Source organism: Bos javanicus, chromosome 23 (assembly GCF_032452875.1).
Source record: "Bos javanicus breed banteng chromosome 23, ARS-OSU_banteng_1.0, whole genome shotgun sequence".
Taxonomy (NCBI): domain Eukaryota; kingdom Metazoa; phylum Chordata; class Mammalia; order Artiodactyla; family Bovidae; genus Bos; species Bos javanicus.
Genome location: NC_083890.1, coordinates 2,893,571 through 2,906,629, shown reverse-complemented (window position 1 = coordinate 2,906,629; position 13,059 = coordinate 2,893,571). Strand labels below are relative to the sequence as shown.

The 13,059-nt window shown below is 38.4% G+C and overlaps 1 protein-coding gene across 1 annotated transcript in view; it reads left to right on the top strand.

The window, feature by feature from the left end:
• PRIM2 (DNA primase subunit 2) overlaps nt 1-13,059 on the top strand; it is a 334,693-nt gene that overhangs the window by 71,965 nt on the left and 249,669 nt on the right. Inside the window, exon 7 of the mRNA XM_061397775.1 lies at nt 309-446. Within this exon, the coding sequence (XP_061253759.1) occupies nt 309-446 (138 nt within the window). The remainder of the gene's footprint in view (nt 1-308; nt 447-13,059) is intronic.

Below are 13,059 nucleotides of genomic sequence, written 5' to 3'. Positions count from 1 at the left end.
AATTCTAGTGATTATAATTTATAAATTGATAAGAATAGAAATAATCCATTCTAATTTGGCTTATTCATTTTTGAAAGATCTACTCTGAAGCAAAACCTTTTTTGGCCTGCCACTCCTTCCTAATGCTGTTGTTTACTCACAAGAAGTGCAAATTGATCTTGCTTTTCTGTTTGTTTGTTTGTTTTTGATCTGCTGGCACTGATGACTTTTTCAAAGGAGGCATTTTGTTTAGATTCCCTAGTGATGAAGTTTTAGAATTTTGTAATGATAGGTACTGACTTATTTTCCATGTTTCACTCTGAATTCAGATCCCTTTTGCTGAAGCTTTGGATTTATTCCGAGGGAGGAAAGTCTATTTGGAAAATGGCTTTGCTTATGTACCACACAAGGATATTGTCGCGATCATCCTGAATGAGTTTAGAACCAAACTGTCCAAGGCTTTGGCTGTAAGTATTTAGTTTCCATATTCACTTCATTTCCATATGTTCATGTTTGTAATTACATACTCTTGATAGATTTGTTCTGTACTTCTTAAGAAGTAATATAATTATTATAATGATATTGAGATTGCTTCTGTTATTTATAGAACTCTTAGGTTTTAATTTTTTTAAGAATTGTTTTATTGAAGTTGATTTACAGTGTTCTGTTAATTTTGCTCTTCAGCAAAGTGACTCAGTTATGCATATATATATTCTTTGTTATGTTCTTTTCCATTGTAGTTGATCACAGGATATTGACTGTAGTTCCCTGTGCTATACAGTAAGACCTTGATATTTGTCTATTCTATATGTAATAGTGTGTGTCTGATAATCCCAAGCTCCCGATCCATCCCTCCTCCTTGGCGATCACAAGTCTGTTCTCTATATCTGTGAGTCTGTTTCTGTTTCGTTTGTTGTTGTTCTTCAGTTGCTCAGTAGTGTCCAACGCTTTGCAACCCTGTGGACTGTAGCATGCCAGGCTTCCCTGTCCTTTACTATCCCCCGAACTTTGCTCAAATTAATTTCCATTGAGTTGGTGATGCCATTCAACCATCTCGTCCTCCATTGTCCCCTTCTCCTCCTGCCCTCAGTCTTTGCCAGCATCAGGGTCTTTTCCAGTGAGTCAGCTCTTTGCATCAGGTGACAAAAATTTTGGAGCTTCAGCATCAGTCCTTCTAATGAATACTCAGGGTTGATTTCCTTTAGGATTGACTGATTTGATCTCCTTGCAGTCCAAGGGACTCTCAAGAGTCTCCTTCAGCATCACAGTTCAAAAGCATGAGTTCTTCGGTGCTCAGCCTTCTTTATGGTTCAACTCTCACATCCATACATCCCTACTGGAAAAATCATAGCTATGACTATACGGAACTTTGTTGGCAAAGTGATGTCTCTGCTTTTTAATATGTTGTCTAAGTTTGTCATAGCTTTTCTTCCAAGGAGCAAGCGTCTTTTAATTTCATGGCTGCAGTCACTGTCTGCAGTGATTTTGGAGGCTAAGAAAATAATGTTTGTCACTGTTTCCATTGTTTCCCCATCTATTTACCATGAAATGGTAGGACTGGATGCCATGATCTTCGTTTTTTGAATGTTGAGTTTTAAGGCAGCTTTTTCACTCTCCTCTTTCTCTTTAATCAAGATGTTCTATGGATCCTCTTCACTTTCTGCCATAAGGGTGGTGTCATCTGTATATCTGAGGTTATTCATATTTCTCCTGGCAATCTTGATTCCAGCTTGTGATTCATCCAACCCAGCATTTCACTTGATATACTCTGCATAAAGGTTAAATATGCAGAGTGACAATAGACAGTCTTGGTGTACTTCTTTCCCAGTTTTGAAACAGTTTTTCCATGTCTGGTTCAACCTATTGCTTCTGCATAGACTTTTCAGGAGGCAGGTGAGGTCATCTAGTAGTCCTATCTCTTTAAGAATTTTTCACAGTTTGTTGTGATCCATACACTCACAGGCTTTAGCATAGTCAATGAGGCAGAAGTAGATGTTTTCCTGGAATTCTCTTGCTTTTTCTATGATTTAACAGAGTTGGCAATTTGATCTCTTGTTCCTCTGCCTTTTCTAAATCCAGCTTGAACGTCTGGAAGTGCTCTGTTCACATACTTTTGAAGCCTAGCTTGAAGGATTTTGAGCATTACTTTGCTAGCATGTGAAATGGGTGCAATTGTGTGGTAGTTTGAACATTCTTTGGCTTTGATCTAGATAAGTTCATTTGTGTTATATTTTATTTTATTTAAGTTTTATAGTTTTTATTTATTTTTTTAATTTTTTTAAAAATTTTATTTTATTTTTAAACTTTACAATATCGTATTGGTTTTGCCAAATATCGAAATGAATCCGCCACAGGTATACCTGTGTTCCCCATCCTGAACCCTCCTCCCTCCTCCCTCCCCATACCATCCCTCTGGGTCATCTCAGCGCACCAGCCCCAAGCATCCAGATTGTGCATCGAACCTGGACTGGCGACTCGTTTCATACATGATAGTGTACATGTTTTAATGCCATTCTCCCAAATCTTCCCACCCTCTCCCTCTCCCGCAGAGTCCATAAGATTGTTCTATACATCAGTGTCTCTTTTGCTGTCTCGTATACAGGGTTATTGTTACCATCTTTCTAAATTCCATATATATGCGTTAGTATACTGTATTGGTGTTTTTCTTTCTGGCTTACTTCACTCTGTATAATAGGCTCCAGTTTCATCCACCTCATTAGAATTGATTCAAATGAATTCTTTTTAATGGCTGAGTAATACTCCATTGTGTATATGTACCAAAGCTTTCTTATCCATTCATCTCCTGATGGACATCTAGGTTGCTTCCATGTCCTGGCTATTATAAACAGTGCTGCGATGAACATTGGGGTACACGTATCTCTTTCCCTTCTGGTTTCCTCAGTGTGTATGCCCAGCAGTGGGATTGCTGGATCATAAGGCAGTTCTATTTCCAGTTTTTTAAGAAATCTCCACACTGTTCTCCATAGTGGCTGTACTAGTTTGCATTCCCACCAACAGTGTAAGAGGGTTCCCTTTTCTCCACACCCTCTCCAGCATTTATTGCTTGTAGACTTTTGGATCGCAGCCATTCTGACTGGCGTGAAATGGTACCTCATAGTGGTTTTGATTTGCATTTCTCTGATAATGAGTGATGTTGAGCAGCTTTTCATGTGTTTGTTAGCCATCTGTATGTCTTGTTTGGAGAAATGTCTATTTAGTTCTTTGGCCCATTTTTTGATTGGGTCATTTATTTTTCTGGAGTTGAGGTGTAGGAGTTGCTTGTATATTTTTGAGATTAGTTGTTTGTCAGTTGCTTCATTTGCTATTATTTTCTCCCATTCTGAAGGCTGTCTTTTCACCTGGCTAATAGTTTCCTTTGATGTGCAGAAGCTTTTAAGTTTAATTAGGTCCGATTTGTTTATTTTTGCTTTTATTTCCAATATTCTGGGAGGTGGGTCATAGAGGATCCTGCTGTGATGCATGTCAGAGAGTGTTTTGCCTATGTTCTCCTCTAGGAGTTTTATAGTTTCTGGTCTTACGTTTAGATCTTTAATCCATTTTGAGTTTATTTTTGTGTATGGTGTTAGAAAGTGTTCTAGTTTCATTCTTTTACAAGTGGTTGACCAGTTTTCCCAGCACCACTTGTTAAAGAGATTGTCTTTAATCCATTGTATATTCTTGCCTCCTTTGTCAAATATAAGGTGTCCATATGGGTGTGGATTAATCTCTGGGCTTTCTATTTTGTTCCATTGATCTGTATTTCTGTCTTTGTGCCAGTACTATACTGTCTTGATGACTGTGGCTTTGTAGTAGAGCCTGAAGTCAGGTAGGTTGATTCCTCCAGTTCCATTCTTCTTTCTCAAGATAGCTTTGGCTATTCGAGGTTTTTTGTGTTTCCATACAAATTGTGAAATTATTTGTTCTAGCTCTGTGAAGAATACCGTTGGTAGCTTGATAGGGATTACATTGAATCTATAAATTGCTTTGGGTAGTATACTCATTTTCACTATATTGATTCTTCCAATCCATGAACATGGTATATTTCTCCATCTATTAGTGTCCTCTTTGATTTCTTTCACCAGTGTTTTATAGTTTTCTATATATAGGTCTTTAGCTTCTTTAGGTAGATATATTCCTAAGTATTTTATTCTTTCCATTGCAATGGTGAATGGAATTGTTTCCTTAATTTCTCTTTCTGTTTTCTCATTATTAGTGTATAGGAATGCAAGGGATTTCTGTGTGTTGATTTTATATCCTGCAACTTTACTATAATCATTGATTAGTTTTAGTAATTTTCTGGTGGAGTCTTTAGGGTTTTCTATGTAGAGGATCATGTCATCTGCAAATAGTGAGAGTTTTACTTCTTCTTTTCCAATTTGGATTCCTTTTCTTTCTTTTTCTGCTCTGATTGCTGTGGCCAAAACTTCCAAAACTATGTTGAATAGTAATGGTGAAAGTGGGCACCCTTGTCTTGTTCCTGACTTTAGAGGAAATGCTTTCAATTTTTCACCATTGAGGATAATGTTTGCTGTGGGTTTGTCATATATAGCTTTTATTATGTTGAGGTATGTTCCTTCTATTCCTGCATTTTGGAGAGTTTTTATCATAAATGGATGTTGAATTTTGTCAAAGGCTTTCTCTGCATCTATTGAGATAATCATATGGTTTTTATTTTTCAATTTGTTAATATGGTGTATTACATTGATTTGTGAATATTGAAGAATCCTTGCATCCCTGGGATAAAGCCCACTTGGTCATGGTGTATGATCTTTTTAATGTGTTGTTGAATTCTGATTGCTAGAATTTTGTTAAGAATTTTTGCATCTATGTTCATCAGTGATATTGGCCTGTAGTTTTCTTTTTATGTGGCATCTTTGTCAGGTTTTGGTATTAGGGTGATGGTGGCTTCGTAGAATGAGTTTGGAAGTTTACCTTCCTCTGCAATTTTCTGGAAGAGTTTGAGCAGGATAGGTGTTAGCTCTTCTCTCAATTTTTGGTAGAATTCAGCTGTGAATCCGCCTGGACCTGGGCTTTTGTTTGCTGGAAGATTTTTGATTACAGTTTCAATTTCCGTGCTTGTGATGGGTCTGTTAAGATCTTATATTTCTTCCTGGTCCAGTTTTGGAAAGTTGTACTTTTCTAGGAATTTGTCCATTTCTTCCACGTTGTCAATTTTATTGGCATATAATTGTTGATAGTAGTCTCTTATGATCCTTTGTATTTCTGTGTGTGTTGTGATCTCTCCATTTTCGTTTCTAATTTTATTGATTTGATTTTTCTCCCTTTGTTTCTTGATGAGTCTGGCTAATGGTTTGTCAATTTTATTTATCCTTTCAAAGAACCAGCTTTTGGCTTTGTTGATTTTTGCTATGGTCTCTTTTGTTTCTTTTGCATTTATTTCTGCTCTAATTTTTAAGATTTCTTTCCTTCTACTAACCCTGGGGTTCTTCATTTCTTCCTTTTCTAGTTGCTTTAGGTGTAGAGTTAGGTTATTTATTTGACTTTTTTCTTGTTTCTTGAGATATGCCTGTATTGCTATGAACTTTCCACTTAGGCCTGCTTTTACAGTGTCCCACAGGTTTTGGGTTGTTGTGTTTTCATTTTCATTTGTTTCTATGCAGAGTTTGATTTCTTTTTTTATTTCTTCTGTGATTTGTTGGTTATTCAGCAGCGTGTTGTTCAGCCTCCATATGTTGGAATTTTTAATAGTTTTTCTCCTGTAATTGAGATCTAATCTTACTGCATTGTGGTCAGAAAAGATGCTTGGAATGATTTGTATTTTTTTGAATTTACCAGGGCTAGATTTATGGCCCAGGATGTGATCTATCCTGGAGAAGGTTCCATGTGCGCTTGAGAAAAAGGTGAAATTCATTGTTTTGGGATGAAATGTCCTATAGATATCAATTAGGTCTAACTGGTCTATTGTATCGTTTAAAGTTTGTGTTTCCTTGTTAATTTTCTGTTTAGTTGATCTATCCATAGGTGTGAGTGGGGTATTAAAGTCTCCCACTATTATTGTGTTATTGTTAATTTCTCCTTTCATACTTGTTAGCATTTGTCTTACATATTGCGGTGCTCCCGTGTTGGGTGCATATATATTTATAATTGTTATATCTTCTTCTTGGATTGATCCTTTGATCATTATGTAGTGACCTTCTTTGTCTCTTTTCACAGCCTTTGTTTTAAAGTCTATTTTATCTGATATGAGTATTGCTACTCCTGCTTTCTTTTGGTCCCTATTTGCATGGAAAATCTTTTTCCAGCCCCTCACTTTCAGTCTGTATGTGTCCCCTATTTTGAGGTGGGTCTCTTGTAGACAACATACGTAGGGGTCTTGTTTTTGTATCCATTCAGCCAGTCTTTGTCTTTTGGTTGGGACATTCAACCCATTTACGTTTAAAGTAATTACTGATAAGTATGATCCCTTTGCCATTTACTTTATTGTTTTGGGTTCAAATTTATACACCGTTTTTGTGTTTCCTGTCTAGAGAATATCCTTTAGCATTTGTTGGAGAGCTGGTTTGGTGGTGCTGAATTCTCTCAGCTTTTGCTTGTCTGAGAAGCTTTTGATTTCTCCTTCATACTTGAATGAAATCCTTGCTGGGTACAATAATCTGGGCTGTAGGTTATTTTCTTTCATCACTTTAAGTATGTCTTGCCATTCCCTCCTGGCTTGAAGAGTTTCTATTGAGAGGTCAGCTGTTATCCTTATGGGAATTCCCTTGTGTGTTATTTGTTGTTTTTCCCTTGCTGCTTTTAATATTTGTTCTTTGTGTTTGATCTTTGTTAATTTGATTAATATATGTCTTGTGGTGTTTTGCCTTGGGTTTATCCTGTTTGGTATTCTCTGGGTTTCTTGGACTTGAGTGATTATTTCCTTCCCCATTTTAGGGAAGTTTTCAACTATTATCTCCTCAAGTATTTTCTCATGGTCTTTCTTTTTGTCTTCTTCTTCTGGGACCCCTATGATTCGAATGTTGTAGCGTTTAATATTGTCCTGGAGGTCTCTGAGATTGTCCTCATTTCTTTTAATTCGTTTTTATTTTCTCCTCTCTGATTCATTTATTTCTACCATTCTATCTTCTAATTCACTAATTCTATCTTCTGCCTCTGTTATTCTACTCTTTGTTGCCTCCAGAGTGTTTTTAATTTCATTTATTGCATTATTCATTATATACTGACTCTTTTTTATTTCTTCTAGGTCCTTGTTAAACCTTTCTTGCATCTTCTCAATCCTTGTCTCCAGGCTATTTATCTGTGATTCCATTTTGATTTCAAGATTTTGGATCAATTTCACTATCATTAGTCGGAATTCTCTATCAGGTAGATTCCCTATCTCTTCCTCTTTTGTTTGGTTTGGTGGGCATTTATCCTGTTCCTTTATCTGCTGGGTATTCCTCTGTCTCTTCATCTTGTTTAAATTGCTGAGTTTGGGGTGTCCTTTCTGTATTCTGGCAGTTTGTGGAGTTCTCTTTATTGTGGCGTTTCCTCACTCTGTGTGGGTTTGTACAGGTGGCTTGTCAAGGTTTCTTGGTTAGGGAAGCTTGTGTCGGTGTTCTGGTGAGTGGAGCTGTATTTCTTCTCTCTGGAGTGCAGTGAAGTGTCCAGTAATGAGTTATAAGATGTCTGTGGTTTTGGGATGACTTTGGGCAGCCTGTATCTTGGAGCTCAGGGCTGTGTTTCTTTGTTCTGGAAAATTTGTTTGGTATGTCTTGCCCTGGAACTTGTTGGCCCTTGTGTGGTGCTTGGTTTCAGTGTCGGTATGGAGGCGTTTGATGAGCTCCTGTCAATTAATGTTCCCTGGAGTCAGGGTTTGGACTTAAGCCTCCTGCTTCCAGTTATCGGTCTTATTTTTACAGTAATTTCAAAACTTCTCCTTCTATACAGCACCATTGATATAACATCTACATTAAAGATGAAAAGTTTCTCTGCCGTGAGGGTCTCCCAGAGAGGTTCGCAGCGTTACATGGAGAAGAGAAGAGGGAGGAGGGAGTTAGAGGTGATCCGGATGAGATGTGGTGGAATCAATAGAGGAGAGAGTGGGCTAGCCAGTTATCACTCCCTTATGTGCACTCCACAACTGTACTGCTCAGAGATGTTCACGGAGTTATACAGAGAAAAGAAGGAGGAGGAAGGAGGCAGAGGTGGCCAGGAGGATAAAAGGGGAGAATGAAAAGGAGGGAGACAGATCCAGCCAGTAATCAGTTCCCTAAGTGTTCTCCACCGTCTGGAACACACAGAAATTCACAGCGTTGAGTAGAGTAGAGAGGGGTTAGGGAGGAGACACAGGCGACCTGGTGGAGAAAAAGGAGAGTCCAAAGGGAGAGAGAGCAGTCAAGCCAGTAATCTTGCTCCCTAGTGAAAAATGAGTACTGAAGATTGGGTTCTTAAAGGTACAAAAGTGGTAACAAATATATAAAAGCAAAAATTAAAAATCTTGAGTAGAGTTTGGAATTTCAAAAATACGATGTTAAAGAAAAGAAGAAGGAAAAGAAAGAGAGAAAAAACAAACAAACAAAAACAAAGTCGCAAAACTTATAAAGAAAATATAGGTATAAAATCGATAACAAATACCAAAAAGCAAAAGTTAAAAATCTAGAGTAGAGTTTGGAATTTCAAAAATACAATGTTAAAAAAAAAAGAAGAAGAAAAAGAAAGAGAGAGAAAAAAAAAAACAGACAAAAACAAACAAAGTCGCAAAAATTATAAAGAAAATATAGGTACAAAATTGATAACAAATACCAAAAAGCATAAATTAAAAATCTAGAGTTGAGTTTGGAGTTTCAGGTATACAATGTTATATAAAAGAAGAGAAAGAGAGAAAAAAAAAGTCAACAAAAATTATATATATAAAAAAAAAATATATATATAGGTACAAAATTGTTAACAAATACCAAAAAGCTAAAATTAAAAATCTAGAGTAGAGTTTGGAATTTCAAAAATACAATGTTAAAGAAAAGAAGAAAAAAAAAAAAAAGCAAGGTCAAAAAAATTATAAAAAATTTATATATGAAGTTTGCTTTAAAAAAAAGGGCCTTTTTTTTTTTTTTTTGCAAAGTAATAGTAGGTTATAAAAGTGAAAAAGGAATAATAGAGGACTTAAAATTTTTTTAAAAAATTAAAAAAGAAAGAATGATCGTAAAAATATATCTAGGACTTTTTCTGGTTTTGTTGTCGGTATTGTGGGTTCAGTTCATTTTCGGCTAGTTCCTTGGTCCGACTTATATTTCTCAAGATCTATAGGCCCCTTCCTATGTAGAGGGTACTAGCCACAGGGTTTTAATCTATTGCCTGTAGCTTCCAAGGCGGTTCCCTCTGTTATAGTTTCTTCTGTTTGCTGGTCTCTTCAGTGTCTGGTTTCCGCCCTGACACAAAGGGGGCGGTGGAGGACACTTTTTTTTTTTTTTTTAGGCTCACTTGTTCAGTCCCGCTGTGGGGGGGAGGGACGCTGCAAACAAATAACACTGGCACGGGCTCGCAGTGCCTCAGCCACACTGCGTTTGCCCTGCTCACGGTGCATGTAGCCTCCCTGCCCACACTGCTCAGGCTCTAGGTTGCTCCACCGGGAACCATCCGTGGCTGTCCCTGGGCTGCTTGCACCTCCCAGGTCCAAGCCACTCAGGTTCAGGCACTCGGGTAGTCCTCAGAGGCGCAGACTCGGTTGGGCCTGCGTTTTGTGCCCTTCCCAGGTCCGAGCAGCTCAGGTGATGAGGTGTTTGGTGAGCGCTATTGCTGCGACTTATCGCCTCCCTGCAGCTCAGTTATCTAGGTGTACAACCGGCGCACCTTCTCAGGCGGATGTTGACCGTCCAGACCCCCAAGAAGTCTTAGTTAGCAAAGAAGCCTGCTTACAGTTTTACAGATAATGTCTGTCTGGGGCTGCGATTGCCCCCTTCCGGCTCTGGCTACCTGTCACCAGAGGGGGATGGTCTGCAGCCGGCTATCTCTGTTCAGTCCTTTGTTCTGTGCGCGGGCTTGGCGGTGTCTTAGGTTAGGGCTGGCTTTTTGCGTGGTAGATATCCCACAGTCTTGTTTGCTAGCCCAAATTATTTCGCTCAGATAGCGCTCGGGGTATTCAGGCCAGATTCTTACTCTAAGCGATGCAGCCCACACTGCGCCTCCCTGCCCAGACCCCGCTTGCTAATGGCGTGTGCAGGTGTCTGCGCTGCTTCTCTGCTGGGGGAGTTACCGTAGGGCTCGTAATCTGCGGGTTTTAATTGTTTATTTATTTTTCCTCCCTGTTATGTTGCCCTCTGTGCTTCCAAGGCTCGGCACAGATTCGGCAGTGAGAAGGTTTCCTGGTGTTTGGAAACTTCTCTCTTTTTAAGACTCCCTTCCCGGGACGGAACTCCGTCCCTCCCTCTTTTCTTCCTTTTTTTGTCTTTTATATTTTTTCCTACCTCCTTTCGAAGACTTGGGTTGCTTTTCTGGGTGCCTGATGTCCTCTGCCGGCATTCAGAAGTTGTTTTGTGGAATTTACTTGGCGTTTAAATGTTCTTTTGATGAATTTGTGGGGGAGAAAGTGTTCTCCCCATCCTACTCCTCCGCCATTTTAGCTCCTCCCCCTGTATTATATTTTAGATTCCACATATAAATGATGTCATATGGTATTTGTCTTTTTCTTTCTCGTTTACCTCACTTAGTATGATAATCTGTAGCAGCCATCCATGTTGTTGCAAGTGGCGTTATTTCATATATATATTTTTAATGGTTGAGTGGTATTTCATTGTATATGCATAGCACATTTTCTTTATCCATTCATCTGTCAGTAAACATTGAGGTTGTTTCTATCTCTAAACTACTATAAATAAGTGATGCTATGAATATAGGGGTGCACAGATCTTTTTGAATTATGGTTTTTCTGGATATATACCTAGGAGGGGGTTTGCTGGATCATAAGGCAATGCTATTTTTAATTTTCTGAGGAAACTCCGTACTGTTTTTCATAGTGGCTGTACCAACTTATATTCCCATGAATGATTCCCTTTTCTCCACACCCTCTTCAGCATTTGTTGTTTTTGTAGGCTTTTAATGATGGCTATTCTGACTGATTTGAGGTAATACCTCACTCTAGTTTTGATTCACATTTCTCTAGTAATTAGTGATGCTGAGCATCTTTTCATGTGCCTCTTGGCCATCTGTATGTATTCTTTGGAGAAATGTCTGTTTGGATAGTCTGCCCACTTTTTGATTGGGTTATTTGTTTTTTGTTGTTGTTGCTATTGAGTGGTATGAGCTGTTTATATTTTGGAAATTAAGCCCTTCTTCATTGTATCATTTGCAAATATTTTCTCCCAGCCAGTCCATTGGTTGCCTTTCTGTTTTGTTTATGGTTTCCTTTACTGTGCTAAAGCTTATAAGGGTGATTAGGTCCCATTTGTTTATTTTTAGTTTTATTTCTATGGCATTGGGAGACTAACCTAAAAACTCAAAACATTGGTAAAGTTTATGTCAACGAATGTTTTGCCTCTGTTCCTTTCTAGGAGTTTCTTGTTGTCATGTCTTATATTTAAATCTTTGAGTAGATTTTCATTTGTTTCTCAGTTCAGTTCAGTCACTCAGTCCTGTCCGACTCTTTGTGACCCCATAAATCGCAGCATGTCAGGCCTCCCTGTCCATCACCAACTCCCGGAGTTCACTCAAACTCATGTCCATCGAGTCAGTGATACCATCCAGCCATCTCATCCTCTGTTGTCCCCTTCTTCTCCTGCCCCCAATCCCTTCCAGCATCAGGGTCTTTTCCAATGAGTAAACTCTTCGCATGAGGTGGTCAAAGTATTGGAGTTTCAGCTTTAGCATCATTCCTTCCAAAGAAATCCCAGGGCTGATCTCCTTCAGAATGGACTGCTTGGATCTCCTTGCAGTCCAAGGGACTCGCAAGAGTCTTCTCCAACACCACAGTTCAAAAGCATCAATTCTTTGGCACTCAGCTTTTTTCACAGTCCAACTTATAGTTAATTTTGTCATTTTTTCTTTCTTATGATAATGCTGATGGTGAGATGACTAATTTTGTGAAAAACCTCTGTTTCTTCAAGGTTGTGCCTTTTTTCCCTTGGAGATGGATGTCGTGTATGACCGTTAACAATTAGTGGTGCCTGTGGTAAATAAAACCCATAGATTTCTGCTCTGAATTGGAATTTTGTGTCAGTAGAGGGCAATGTAGAAGACAGTCTTTATATTTAAGTACTAAAAGCAGTGCTAGGTTAACACTGCTGGGTGAAATTTGAGATGGTGAGTTAAATAAGTATCATAATCAGTGCTTTTTAAGAGACTTGTTAAAAACAGACACTTAAGCGGTAATATCTTAAAAATACATACATTTTTCAGTGGTATTGTCTGTTAATCTGAGTCTGGTTTCCTTTTGTACTTTTTTGGGGCACTTTTTGAGTGCTTAATGTCTAGTACATAACTTCAAAATTAAATGCTGTCACTCTTATCTCACACGCTAGCAAAGTAATACTCAAAATTTTCTAAGCCAGACTTCAGCAGTACGTGAACTGTCAAATTCCAGATGTTGAAGCTGGATTTAGAAAAGGCAGAGGAACCAGAGATCAAATTGCCAACATCCATTGGATCATTGAAAAAGCAAGAGAGTTCCAGCAAAATATACTTCTGCCTCATTAACTACGCCAAAGCCTTTGACTGTGTGGATCACAACCAACTGTGGAACATTCTTCAAGAGATGGGAATACCAGACTACCTTCCCTGTCTCTTGAGAAATTGATATGCAGGTCAAGAAGCAACAGAACTGGATTTGGAACAACCCACTGGTTCCAGATTGGGAAAGAAATATGTCAAGGCTGTATATTGTGACCCTGCTTATTTAACTTATATGCAGAGTACATCATGAGAAACTCTGGGCTGGATGAATCACAAGCTGGAATGAGGATTGCCAGGAGAAATAACAATAAGCTCATATATACAGATGACACCACCCTTATGGAAGAAATCGAAGAAGAACTAAAGAGCCTCTTGATGAAAGTGAAAGAAGAGAGTGAAAAAGCTGCCTTAAAACTCAACATTCAAAATCCAAAGAACATGACATCTAGTCCCATAACCTCATGGCAAATAAATGGGGAA